At 41.7% G+C, this 14,102-nt stretch overlaps 1 protein-coding gene across 1 annotated transcript; it reads left to right on the top strand.

Annotated features, from left to right (window-relative positions):
- The first annotated feature begins 7,299 nt into the window (after positions 1 to 7,299).
- On the top strand, positions 7,300 to 13,983 carry mapk13 (mitogen-activated protein kinase 13). Its single transcript, XM_057040210.1, has 12 exons — positions 7,300 to 7,488; positions 8,969 to 9,098; positions 9,173 to 9,231; positions 9,511 to 9,616; positions 9,829 to 9,858; positions 10,714 to 10,761; positions 10,870 to 10,984; positions 11,554 to 11,625; positions 12,118 to 12,197; positions 12,790 to 12,868; positions 12,961 to 13,134; positions 13,260 to 13,983. Exons 1-12 carry the CDS (start codon positions 7,376 to 7,378, stop codon positions 13,343 to 13,345), a joined length of 1,092 nt encoding a protein of 363 aa, XP_056896190.1. The 5' UTR covers positions 7,300 to 7,375; the 3' UTR covers positions 13,346 to 13,983.
- Positions 13,984 to 14,102: the final 119 nt, after the last annotated feature.

Genomic DNA, 14,102 nt, shown 5'->3' with positions numbered 1-14,102 from the left:
ACGCGATAACAGATTCACAGATTCGACTCTCCACAACTTTGCCGCGCCATGTTGGCATTTTTTTAAACTCGCTGCTAAAAGTGCAGCCCCAGCTTGTCCCTCGTTACGTGGCTCTGGGAATCTGTTAGACCTATCAGGTTACATCACGATAAGAATTCTTCAAAAGCTCTGCAGCTGCTTTACTGATGGGGGCTAAGTGTAGAAGACAGTCTAATACTCCACTTCATTGGCTACATGGGGCCAGTTTAGGTGTGCTTATAAAATGTTATTGATCTGCATTGGTCGCGCTTTGCTTTTTAGCCTAACAAGGCAGCATTGTGGCACTGTTGCTGCAGTAAAAATCGCTGCTTAAGCTAACTGGTGTAGAAAAAGATGTGAAAATGATGGCTGTGAGTCTTCTGACACCTTCTTCATCATTCTGCAAATGAATGTGGTATACTGGCTAATGCTCATTATTGTCTCCTTTCCCCCCTGTCTTATATTCATGAATGAAAAGTCAATGTCCTGAATACTTTATAAGGACTGAGTGGATCATTATGTTAAGGGTCACCTCACTAACAGCCTCCTATTACCCATTATGGCCAATCCGCTCCAGAAATGCAGCAATAACCCGCCGCAGACGCTATTAGAATTGGCTGGTTTTGCTATGGAAGCAGCCAGCAGACAAACAGCGGCGAATGGGAGGTCTGTCACGTCGCAGCCAGCGCACGTCATTAATGAGCGGGCGAGATGAAACATGACAAAATGAGCCAGACGCCTCCGAGGCCGCACGAAGGGGCCGCCGCAGGGGCTTTCTGTACTGCACAAGGAGTTTGTCGTGGAGCGGGCAGCGTACCAGCTTCCCACAAGATGGCAATCGCCGGAGAGATGAAGGTTTATGAGCATGTGGGTGCGTTTCCCATCTGTTAACAACAGAAATCGGCGGCAAAACAAATGCAACATCTGCAAAGCTCGCAGAGTTGTTTTAGCGAAATGGCCTCCTCCCACCCCCCCACCCTTAATGATTTCAGCAGATTATCTGTGCTGACCTGATGCTGGGTCAGATGGAAGCACAGCCAGATGGACGTCAGCATAAAATGGAATTATTTTCCACCTCGGAATGGAACCTAATCATCATATACTGATTCCACCTACACGACTAGGCTTTTTCATACTGGTCAATTAGCAGTAATAAAAGGTCTCCCTATGGGTTCTGACAGACAGACTTTATATTAGCAGGAGCGGAGGCGGTTTTGGATCAGCCACCATTGTCTTCTTTTATCGGATAAAAATCCCTAATGAAATTGCAGAGTTATTACATCTAGACTTTTCTTTGTCCTCATGTCTGAAGCGGACAGACAGACAAACTCACAAATGGAGACCGACTAACACGGAGGGTTAAAAAAAACCCTTTCAAATCCTTTAATGCGCAGATGATGAATCTGACAGCTTTCAAAGTCAAATTATAGGTAAAATCAAAGAAGACTGCTCGCGGAATAACTTAGAAGATCTGGAGCAGAAGAGAGCAGGAACATGGATTCATGCATGCCCACACAAGTAGTTGTTGCACATCTCGGTGCAACACACTAAAAAACCGAGATACTCCGAACCATTAAACAAAGGGAATTAGACAACTCCAAGCACACGATGCATCTGCAGCTGTCTCTAGCTTCTGAGCCAGAGAAAACCTCGTCTTTTCCTCTCACGCTCACATTTCTAGACAATTAAAATAAAACAGCTCAATCCTCCTCACAATACATATATTCATTCCTAAATGTGCTCCATTTTCAAAAAATGGCTTCGTTCTCCTATTCTACATGTGTGAATATCACCTATATGCTTGGCTTATCATGTGCTAATGGAGAAAAGGTGCCAACATAAAAATGCTAATGTCATGCTCTTTCAACTCAGACCCACGGGACAAAGTATGCTAATTCTTTCAAAGTCTTAAGGCATCTACTACTACCGTGAAGATGGCCACTGCAGCCGCTGCCACATTTACATGCCGGGCAACCACGTTAGGAAACTCTGAGGACTCAGTTTTAACTCAGAGCTCACTAAAACCCCGCTGAGGATATTCCCTGGTCATACTGTTAGGAAGAGCTGCGCATGGGGGCTGGGGGCCCGCAGGGAGGGTGCTCTGCGTCGTTAGCATCGCTGTCGTCACTTTGCATTTTTGCATACGTCCCAGTTGTCGTGATGAAGGCTGCTCCAACAGTCGTTGCTCCCCTTTCCTCCCCGATGGAGGTCACTTTGAAATGGAATAGATTTTTCTAGATCTCAGCCAAGGCTGTGGGGAAGGTCACTTCATTAATCACAGCTAAATGCCGCTGTCCGCGCGTCTCCTTTCTTAACCAAGTAGCACCCTCAGATAACATCGCTGATTGATACCAATAATTAATCCTCCCTCGCTACGGACTGGCACGCCGTCATTCACCGGGGAGACTTTAATTATTACGTAAAGACTCATTAGGTTAATGTCATCGCGTGGCCCGGTGACACGTGGGGCAAATGGATGACTTCCTCTAAACGTGGCCTTTTGCGGAGCTGCTTCCCCCCTTCCCCTCATTCCCACCACTCTCTCTTTTACCCCCTCCCCCCCTCCTGAAGTGTTCGTATTTGCCTACATGCTTACCAACTTTCTCTGCTGATTCAGTTTCGGAAAATGTCAAGTCAGATTCGGCTCCAGAGGATTTTGGCGGATGGGTTGATGCCTAAGTGACGGGAGTGAAGCAGATGCAGAAGCTCCGAGTGCGCGCACAGTCAGCGGAACTGCACGACTGCTGGTGGGCGCGGTGTTGCAGGGCTGCAACGCGTGTGCACGTGTGCGTTTCTACATGTGTGGGCTTCGGGAAGCCTCACACACACTGCGGGGTCTGACTGGCTCTGCAGGACCTTTCAATGAAATCTTGAATTTCAGGGGGAAAATTAAAGAGGAAGTAAAAAACTAAGGTTAATGTTATGCATAGATTTCACTCACACCTTGAGGGTCATGGAAATTTCAAGGCCTCACAATTTGAATGTTACTTTTATTTAAGGGGAACATGGTAAAATAGTAGGAAAGGTTAGGATTAAAGGAATGGCCCTTCTCTCTCGCTCTATTCTGCTGCTACTTTGTGGGAATAAAAATACGCATCTCATTGTGAGGACATTTTGTCTTTACAACTTCAGACTTGTTTTAAGGTTATGGTTCGACTTGGGTTTAAGTCAGGGGTCAGGGAAAGGGGCACAGCAATGCATTATGGGAGAGACAGGCTATAGGCTAGAGACATACGTGTGTGTGTGTGTGTGTGGTGTGTGTGTGTGTGTGTGTGTGTGTGTGTGTGTGTGTGTGTGTGCGTGCGTGAGTGAGTGAGAGAGAGACAAAAACGCCACCGGTCATGCCAATATATCTGCTTCCCAAGCAAAAACAGAGGACATGCCACGTCCATTTATTATCTCCCAATCTTTACTGTGCTGCAACACACACCACTCAGAGGCTTCCACATTTAAAATGATGTGAGAGTGACACCTGTTCACATAAATAAACACCATCGTCTGCTTCTTTATCTGTTTCAAAGTCAGCCATTCCCTTCCTCCACTGCAACGTGTTAAACGCAACAAGGGGGAAAGGTCTTCTCTTCTGTTCTGTCCAGCATACAGTCACGTTTCTCAATTTTCGTATTAAAAGATATTTTGAAGCAGCAAGGTAGCACCTTTTCATCTTCACGGTAAAATTCAAGGGCAAACACGTCTTTATAAATCAGTGTGTGAATGAACCCTACAGCATTAAATGGCACAATATGGAATTCTGGATGAAGCTGCTGTCCTCGCTGATCTGATAAAAGACATCGTGCAGCTCTGTTCCTGGTGCACTCTGCTAGACTCTAGCGCCACCCTGTGGACTGGTTTTCAAAGGTTTTTCCTTTAAATGCTTCTGAGCGAAAACGTCTCATTTCACACTTTTTTCACTTTCTATTGCACTTTTTTTTCAACCTGAGCTCGAACTGGACTGAAGAAAGTGTAAAAAAGGCTCACACGTGGCTGGTTTTCTTGCACCAGTTCAAAACTAGATTTTGGCTCAAGGTGTTCTTGGTAGGCTTTGCAAAAAATAAAAAAAATTCTGAATTTATTATTGAATTGAACAAAATGTACTGAGAATTAACATGAGCAGCGTTGGGGTTTTTCATAAAACGGGACTTTTTCCACTGTGCAAAGGGTATTAAATATGCATTAGCTTTTTATCATTTCACTGGTATTCATTTTTGCTTTGTGTGAACCAGACATGGCCTCAGAAGGCAAGTAACATCCTGGAATATTGTAAAGAAGAGAAGACCTTTAAAACTCAGGCAATTTCTCCTCTCTCTCTCTAGATAGAATATGAAATTGTCTGGTATATTTCATCCACTGAAAGTTAACCAAGTCCCTCCTTGTTCACAGGAATAGACTATATTTAACATTTCACCGGCATTACAAAGAAGGAACCGCGGAGAAAAAACAAAGGGTTCTCCTTGAAAGATTAACTATTAAATAAACCCAGTTGATGATAACATTCACAGATACAGTAAATCTCTGTCAAGTCTAGAATGAACCCCGTTCGTTGCTACATAACTGTGAATCCACATAGAACAGAGGAGGGGTGCGTTTTTTAAGCAGATGCACAGGAAGATCAAGCTAAAGGACAACATAAAGCAGGCTTTCACCTCATTTGCTTCACTTTACGTTTAGAATATTGTGAAAAATGTGCCGCTTTAAAGCCTGTCGCTTCCATCCATAACTGGATGGAGCCCGTCGTGAAAACACCAATGCAGATGATATCAAGCATTCTGAAAACTTTGTGTTTTATGAACTCGAATGCACCCAGAGGTCAGGTTTATGGCTGTGTGCGTGGTGGCGCAGAGATTATAGCTGAATGATTTAGGGTTTACACTTCAGGTGCGTCCTTTATTTTCTGCTGACGACTTCAAGGCGTTTATTATCCTATAACCCAGAGATAATATTTCTGTGCATGCCTTATGATGAACGGCTCTCAGGTCGGGGGCTCTACGTGCTTCATGGTGCATGAGGAGGAGAATGACAAGACAGGGGAGGGAACCTGAAGATGGTTCTGAGTGATGAAACAATAACGCTGCAGATATTTGAACGAGCTCTGGCTGATTTTGCTTTGGAAATGAACATGCATCTTTCAATAATCTGAAAATTAGGTGTTTTTTTGGGTTGTTTTTTGTTGTTTTTGTTTTGGTGCATCTGCAGTTTTCTACTGAGCTTTTCCTCATTTCATTAAACTCTTTAATCTCATCCTTTTCCCTGTCATCTGTGGTCTCTGATGGGATTTTAAAAAAGGCATTTCAAAGTATTCCTTAGTCGTTCCCATTTGCTTTGCTTTAAACATCCTCTCTGCTCCGTTTTGAAGCCCATTATTGAACTTTGTTATGCAAGAAGTTTAGTCATTAGTTACTTTTTTGGAGAAGAGGATTAAAGACACATTTAAAGCCAGAAACCCACATTTTTATCCACATGTTTCTGAGAGGGGGGAAAGATTTAACCCTCTCTGCAATTTAAAAGGAACCCCAAAAGTATTTTGAAAGAACCTCCACACTGTTTTGCATTTATTTGAATGTTAATTACATAATATTTAGATTCTTTTTCAGATCAAAGCCACCAAAGGTCTGTGACAAAAGGTTTTCCTAGCTAAAGTTTATATTGTTCATCATCAGAATCCCAGAGTTCAGTGGAAAAACTATATCTAAACTGAAATTATGACCAGGAAAATATTTAATATTGGTTCAATTAGTCACAGACAGAATAGATCATTGGTTCTGTTGTAGTTTTTGTACCTATATAGCATGTACAAGGCGTTTTTATTATTTTTTTTCCTTATGAAAGCTGTTTTTATCCAAAGAATCAAATATCGAAGTGACCCTTTTATACTCTTCACTTTCAAAAGCCATTTTACTGCTTTTATAAGACAACAAGAGGTGAAGGATATAAAAGCTAGTGAAGCAGGAAAAAAACAGAATAATTGAATCTTTTAAAGGCACCAGCAGAGAATAGAAAGAGCAAGGAAGAGGTTTCTGTGAGTGTGTAGAAAGAGCACTTGAGTTTCTACCTCCTGATGAATCTACTTTTCAACCCCTTGAACAAACAAGATCTCTACAATGTCCTAAACATGCTGCATGTGTGATGTTTAGTCTCCTGAACAAAGAGAAAGAAAGCTAGATGGGGAGAGCCATTATTGCACAGCGCACTGTCAAATCTCATTAAGTCTTACATCAGAGGTTGAATAACTCATACGTATCAAAGTAGGTTAGGACAGAAATAAGACAGAAAATAACAGTTTAAAAGATTGGGAGAGGATCAGTGTTTAAACTGACTGCTGGTTAAATCCCTCCAGGTTATGTATCTTATAACAAGACTGTCAGGTTTAAGGCCCTAAATTTAATTCCAAACTGCTTTGAGCAGCTTTACACTCTGTACAATAGACAATATACATTTGTTGGTATCATTGGGGTTGTTTTATTTCGCCTCATTGCACTCAATTACAAATTGCCAATTAAGAATATGGGGGTTTTTTTAGTTTATTTTTCGAACATACCTGTATTCAAATGATTAAATAAAGACTGTGTACTGTTGGAAAAGAAGTACTGTCGTTTCATGTATAAATAAGAAAAAACAGGAAACCAAAAAAGGGGGTGAACTTTGGTGGTGATAATTGTAAATTAGTCAATGGGTTTTGGATGTATCAAAACAAAATTAAAAACGCCCATCTTAAATTTAAATTTGCTTGTAAGTGTGATCTACAGAAGGCAGCCATGATTCATAAACTTCTGCCAATGAGCAGTAATTATTCCTGCAAGTAACACCTCCTACGTGTGGGTGGAAATATATCGAGTCATGTTGACATGTTTCAGCAAGCAGCTGGCCGCTGATTTTTCACTGCAAAATTTGCACATCTTTACATTTGTTTGACTTGGATCCTATGCACAAGAGTTGTTTTGTGAAATATTTGACGACAGGCAGCACGTTAAGGATCTTTCCGCGGTTATGAACAAATTAGCTCACCATGACGACATGCGTAACGCGGTAGCACCAAAACAAGCTCAGAAAATTAATCCGGATGTAAGCGGAACTGTTGTGGGGTCGCATTCAGAATAAAAGTTCGCGAATACAGTATAATTTATCATAATATGTCATTAAGATAACATCCTTTTACGTAATGTTGATTCATATATTTGACCAGAATTACAAGTGGCTTTGCATGTTTTGTACAACCGGTGAAAGCTTCGACAATAATACTCCCATTATTTTGAAAATCCAAAAAGGAAGTACTCTCTTTAGAAAAACGCTTCATAGGAGCACTGTTTTGCACTCTGCCGAGCGAGTAATAGAAGTTTTCTGCGTCTTTTCCTCTTGTATCATGGAGGCACACGCACATTTCTATCGGGAGGAAATAAACAACACGGTGTGGGAAGTCCCGGAGAAATATACACGGCTGAAACAGATCGGTACCGGGGCGTACGGTTCCGTGTGGTGAGTGACTTGTCATGAATCTGCAGGCTTGAAGTGTGGAGCATCGACTGTCACTGGACTGTTTTGATATCATGTACACAGCAGCGTTCGTTGTCTGTTCACGGCCAAATTTACATCCCTAAAAGCTGTCTATATTACTGTCACGACCTTTAAATCGGGCCAAAAACATTCACCCCTTCACCCTCGGTTTTGACGCCAGATACAGTTTCATGAATCTGAGCAGATGCGTCGTGTGTAGTCCAAACACTGGTTTTATTAATTATGTAATAATACACACATACTGCACGGATCCGCGAAACACCTTCAAACCCATAATGAATGTGGTGTGAGATATGGCCACTTTACAGGTAATGTGTGCTTGCGGCGATGCATGGTAGTATTGATGGTGATGATATGCATATTCATATAGATTTATCATGGGGGAATAATGTCTTAGTAACGTGGTGCACATTTCCTTCCCTGTTGGTAATGTGTGTGTGGTTTATTGCTAAATTTGTTTTAACGTGAGTTAACTGAATGTATTTTATTTAATTTTGCTGTTAAACATCATCATGTTTAAGGTGGTACAAAAGTGTGTGTGTGTGTGTGTGTGTGTGTGTGTGTGTGTGTTTGTGTCTCAGTATAACTTTTACTCTTCAGGTTCCCCTTTAGAAAAACTACAGTCAAGGTCAACTTAATTGCATACCTATGCATTATTATTATTATTTCTAGAATGGCTGGGGGGGCAAATTCTTGAATTAAAGGTTTATTCTTGTATACCAAGCTTCTGTCATGAATGACGTCTACTCCTATACTGGGATCTGCAACATCTATACTATTTAGTAATGGAACAGGAGAGCTGTGACCACTGGGGAAGCCCATCAAGACAATCCCATTAATGAAAAGAACTGTCCCATGTAAACATGGATACAGAAGATCTTTATTAATGTCAAAGATGACAATAATGCTCGACCATTCGTCTTCTTGTAAGTGCCAGTTTGAGGGGCAAATATTTCCCGAGGTTCAGGGCAAATGTATACATGAAGAAGAACATCTGCAAGAATTAGTAAGCATTTTATTTGTGTTGTTTTGTTTATTAATTACTCAGTAGCTTTTGTGCATCTGTGCCATCTGCAGCACTCAGCACAAGTGTGTGTAATGTGTGTTGGTGGAAGCGGCTGCAAATAGCCTAACAAGCTTTTCCTCCCACGAACCGGTGCCCTGCAGATCACTGCAAGCGTCCGCATCACGAGGTGCCAAACACTTAAGCATCGACATTTAAAAGGCCACAGCCCCCCCCCCAGACTCTCACTTTGAGGATGCAAGAGTTCCCACATCCATGCAGACGTACTTAGCGAGAGTGAAACCTCAAAACAGGCCATCCTGTCATTTTCTCTCGGCTGCGACTTCAAAAAAAGAAGGAAATTGTAGTGAAAAGCAAAGGCTCACGCAGACTTAAGGGTGCAAAGCTAATGACTTGGTATTCCATTATTCACGACAGCTCAACAATAAATGAGAAGACTAAAGAGAAAGTGGCCATTAAGAAGCTCCACAGGCCTTTCCAGTCAGAGATATTTGCTAAGAGGGCCTACCGGGAGCTCCGGCTGCTCAAACACATGAAGCATGAGAATGTGAGTAGGCTTCGAGTTCCCATTTCCTATAACAAAACTGTACATTCAAAGTCCTTGTCTTTCTTTCAAACCAGGTAATTGGACTTCTTGATGTGTTCACACCTGCCTTGGGACTCGATGAGATGCAGGACTTGTGAGTATTGGCTTCCACATTGGGAAACCCCCTCAGGCGGCGATAGGCAAGGCCTGAGGAAAAAGCCTGTTGAAATACAGTGCGTGACCAGGATCGTTTTAATTGAGACATTTAGTTCAGGATTACATATGACCGCATGATGATGTAGCGTAAGAGGAATGTTACATAAATGAAAAACTAGTTTTACCCTTCCTAATACATCCTGGATTCTAGCATGAACCGTGTGTTGAAAATGACAGCAGGTGGAAGAAAAATGTCTATTCTCTCTCTTTTTCCCAGCTACCTTGTGATGCCTTACATGTTCACTGACCTGTCAAAGGTGCGAGGCCCCCTTTCTGAAGACAAAGTCCAGTTTCTTATCTACCAGACGCTCTGTGGTCTCAGGGTAAGCCCAGGACTCCTGCTGGAAAAACACAGAGTTACATTATATAATGCAGTGTTTGTGCTTTTTAATAGGAGCTAGATATTGTGTAGATACTTTATCAGGGTTGCTAACGGGGCCTAATGTTGTCACGCGAAGGGTCATGTGACACTAATGATCATTTTCATCCTCAGTTGTGACTGTGTGTGATCTGTTCTGTCTCTTTCTTTCTGCAGTACATCCACAAGGCTGGAATAATCCACCGGGTAAGAGGCTGGAGTTTAAACTGCTTCTTTCAGAATTTTGTTTTCTGTGCTGTGGTCCTGTTGTAAAGTAAAGTGGAGAGTAGACTGCTGATTCTAATGAGTCAGTCTAAACCTCGCCCGGACAGGTAGAATGACTCTGATGCAGACATGTCTAGAAATGTTATGCCGCACCCTCGACCCCTTGTTTCAGCACGCATGCATGCATGTACACCAATGTGCTTGTGTTGTGTGTGTATGTGTGTTAAGGAAGAGGTCAAAATGTAGGTGTGGTACAATATCAGACATAAATTTATTTATTTCACAATTGAGACTATTACTAATGCCTGTATAAACCGCTATTCACTCCATACAGATGATTTCAGTAGAAGGATGATGCCAATTTTACATTATAACATTGATAAAAGAAGAACTCATTGGTGCATTAGCATTGAGCTAACGGCTAGAATGTGATTGATTCTTTGATATATCGATTTCTTTACCCATGCAGTATTTTATATCCAGGTCTTCCCTTTGTTGCCTGTGAGTCATGGTGGACGTTGTTGTTTATTTGTGATCATTTTGTGACCAGCAGGGTGTTTCCACACTATTACTGTCGTAATTATTAATACAGAAAAGGCTTTACGCAACAAGTCACATCACATTATGTCCCAGATTTTAAAGAATGATGGCATAGAGGCTGCAGTATCTGATGGTCGTGTAAAATCTCCAAAGTTGGTATGAAACCAAGCTGCCGGAGCCCCCTTAGGCCACAAGTTCTAAGCCTCAGATTTGATTTGCCGCCGTAAAAACTCTGTAATTTGTTGCTAATCACTGTGTGCGGTGGGAAACCGTCGCTCATCTTATTTTCTATTACAGGATCTTAAACCTGGAAACTTGGCTGTAAATCAAGACTGTGAACTGAAGGTTTGTACAGTGATGGATTACAGCTGAATATCATGACATTATCTTAGTAATAAATAGATGATACACAGGATATTCTGTAGTGTTGTGATCCCTCTGCTTCTGTTCAAGATTCTGGACTTCGGCTTGGCCCGCAGTGCTGATGCTGAGATGACGGGCTACGTGGTGACCCGTTGGTACCGGGCTCCCGAGGTCATTCTGAACTGGATGCACTACACCCAGACTGGCAAGAAAATTGTAGCCGTTACATATTCCTAATGCTGTCTTCGCCGTTGCCTCGGCAATGTGTCGGACTGTCTGTGCTGTGAGGGTTGCTGCTGTTTGGTCAGAAGATCCCACTTACAGGCCCGTTTTCCTGCCGGCTGTGGTTTGGATGGCACTTTATGAGTCAGCAGTTTGTTAATGTATGCTTGTGTTTCGTGCGCACGGCTTCGGAGGGAGTGTGGGTGTTCTGACAATAAACCCTATTTCCTTGAATCTGCTAGCAGTCGACACAGTCTGACAGCAGCCTGATGGTGCTGAGACTCAATAATGGAGCTGTCACACCGTGGTTGCTGATTCCCAGGTTTATATAGCTGCAGGAGAGAGGAGCTTTGCTGCTAATAAACATCCCCTGTGGTTACGTTCAGCTTACAAAATAGAACGTAACCCCAAAAGATGGTCTGCAGCCAAAATCTCCTGATTTCCAAAGCTTTTGTTGCTGACATCCTCCTGCGCCGAGCTCAGTTTAAAGCACCCCGATGGGCCCCCTACTTGTTTCACACCGATGTTTTCTGTCTTTGCTGTCCATTCTAGTGGACATCTGGTCCGTGGGATGCATCATGGCCGAAATGATCCACGGAAAAACCCTCTTCAAAGGGAAAGATTGTATCCTTTCATCAGCCCTTCGCTCGCAGCCTCTCGAAAGGGAAGTAAAGAGGATTTTAGAGAAATGGATAGCGCTGTTTGGTGAAGTTCTAAATCTGTTTCATGGTTTCTTTATGACAACATATTTGGAGAAATTGACTTTTATTTGGTAATGGCCACTGTTAAACAGAATGAGGCGATTATAGTATAGTCTATGTAACAAGTCATTAAGTTTCCTCAGGTAACACGATAACGCTACCGCATAAAAAGAATAGCACAACATTTTTTTGATGCATTTTTAATACACTTTTTTATGTTCTCTTAAAGTGCAATTCTTGCACTTTACTGATTCACAGTGCCTACTAGCAAATGGAGTTGTTACTGTTTCATGGAGCTTATCTCACTACCTCGCTTCAGTTTTCAGTTTAACAGGCCTTTGCGGGACCTCATTTTCTGAGTCTTGATTTATTTTTTATTTTGTTTATTAAAACTCTTGACTGTCACCAACATCAGACATGGACCAGCTGACTCAGATCATGAAAGTGACAGGAGTTCCTGGGCCAGAGTTCATACAGAAGCTGGACAGCATTGAGGTACATCTAAGTAGAACTAGAATAATCGGTAAATAGAGCTGCAAAGTGTTACAACAGATGTAAAGCTGACTAAACTGGGAAGAATTATCAGCTGAATATTAGTAAAGTAGTTAGTAAACCTTAAACCCTTTAGGAAGCTGCAGCCGATATTACAGGATTGGATCTGGAGAGGGTGTCTGTTTCTGATTTAAGTTAATAATTGCTAAGAAGTGAATGATTTTTCATAGATGGTAATGCATAATGTGTCCCTGAGATTATCTGCAGCACACTAACTCCTTGACTGTAAGTATAGTGTGGCATTACTACAATTAGAACAGTGACAGAAGCCTGCAGAAAAAAGTCAAATCTATGCAAAGAAAAAGAAAATGAATATATATTTATGAGTTGTGCAGGACAAATGGATGTTTATTGCCATGTTTTACCAAAAATTACAATTTATGTGGAGCCAATCTGGTTTTTTTTTTCCCAGTCATGCAATGAAACTGCAACAGACTTTTAACTGAATCCTTGGTTAAACACAAATAAATAGCTGGTATTCAACAGATGCCTTTGACCTGATGCCTCAGTTTGTGTCTTCTATGTGTAAATCCAGGCCAAAAATTATGTAAAGGCGCTTCCTCGCTATCCAAGGAAAGATTTTTCGACGTTGTTCCCAAAGGCGAGTGCAAAGGGTGAGTTCAGTTTTACTACGTTTTGTCCGATAAAGTAATACTTTACGTCTTAGTAAAACGGCGCTTTCTTTCGTTCCTTCGACCACGGACAGGTATTGATCTGCTGGAAAAAATGCTGGTTCTGGATGGAGACGAGAGGCTGACAGCTGAACTTGCTCTGGAGCACTCCTATTTTGATAGCCTAAGAGATCCTGACGACTTTCCTGAGCCTACGCCATATGACGACAGCCATGACAACGCCACGTTATCCCTGGATGAGTGGAAGCGTAAGTCGCCATTACGTTCAATATATAATAATACGCACTGGGAATTCAGTGGGTATAAACGGGTGTGTTAAAGCAATAAATGTTGTACGTGCAATAAACAATTAATTTCCTGATTGTGTCCACAGGATTATGTTTCAGAGAGGTGAAAAGCTTTGTGCCATTCCCACGGCGAGACTCGAAGAGAAAAAACACCCTTACAATGTCTCCTTGACCCCGTGATTGTTTTGCTGATGCTCCAACCTGCACAACATACATAGCCGATGGTGCCCTTGTATATTCCAGACATTGGATTCAGTCTTTTAACCAGGGTATATTTAGATGTTGAATCGTCTTTCGGAAAGGGAAACGTCACACAGCTCTTTTTCTGCACGCAATCGCTCGTCAATTTATGCATCGTACATCAGTGGACTGTCTTGTGAATTTACCGTAACCAAATGTTCAGAGTTTATCGTGTTTGAAATGTCGTTATAGCAACTGTTGCTTCCCAAAGCAGACTACACAAAGAAAAATAAGTCGGACCCATTGCCAGCTGAAATCTCTGACCACTTAAATTAATTCAATAATCAGGTTAAATCTGTTTGTTTTTTTGTGTCAATTCCCTTAATGCTTCATGCTGTACAGTATATGTAATGTCTGACCTATATGTCAAAACTTGCTCTCTTAAAGTTTTCAGGTATCTTAAGTGCTTTACTAAAAGCACAGAGCAGTCACTAGGTTTGTTTCTGGTTCATGGCGCCATCAGGATGATTACACAGGACATGTTTCTGACTCATTTGTATGCATGTAATATGCATCTTTGTTTATGGCTTTGCTTCTCTTTGTACAAGTGTGTAAAAATAGAGGAAACAAGTCTGTTCTGCGTCTTTATACACACTGTTGTATATTTAAAGTATCTTCTTAAAACAGGTCTTGGGAAAAATCTAAATAGGATTGTTATGCTTAAATCTACACTGTGAAAACATCATTCT

This window comes from Takifugu flavidus, chromosome 8 (assembly GCF_003711565.1).
Source record: "Takifugu flavidus isolate HTHZ2018 chromosome 8, ASM371156v2, whole genome shotgun sequence".
NCBI lineage: Eukaryota > Metazoa > Chordata > Actinopteri > Tetraodontiformes > Tetraodontidae > Takifugu > Takifugu flavidus.
This window is presented reverse-complemented; position numbering and strand designations above follow the sequence as displayed.

Excerpts from the sequence above, each read along its gene's own strand:
- mapk13 (XM_057040210.1), top strand. The coding sequence starts at position 7,376 with ATGGAGGCACACGCACATTTCTATCGGGAGGAAATAAACAACACGGTG. Across the intron at positions 9,859-10,713 it reads AGGCTGGAATAATCCACCGG|GATCTTAAACCTGGAAACTT; the intron begins GTAAGAGGCTGG and ends TTTCTATTACAG. Across the intron at positions 10,762-10,869 it reads ATCAAGACTGTGAACTGAAG|ATTCTGGACTTCGGCTTGGC; the intron begins GTTTGTACAGTG and ends CTTCTGTTCAAG.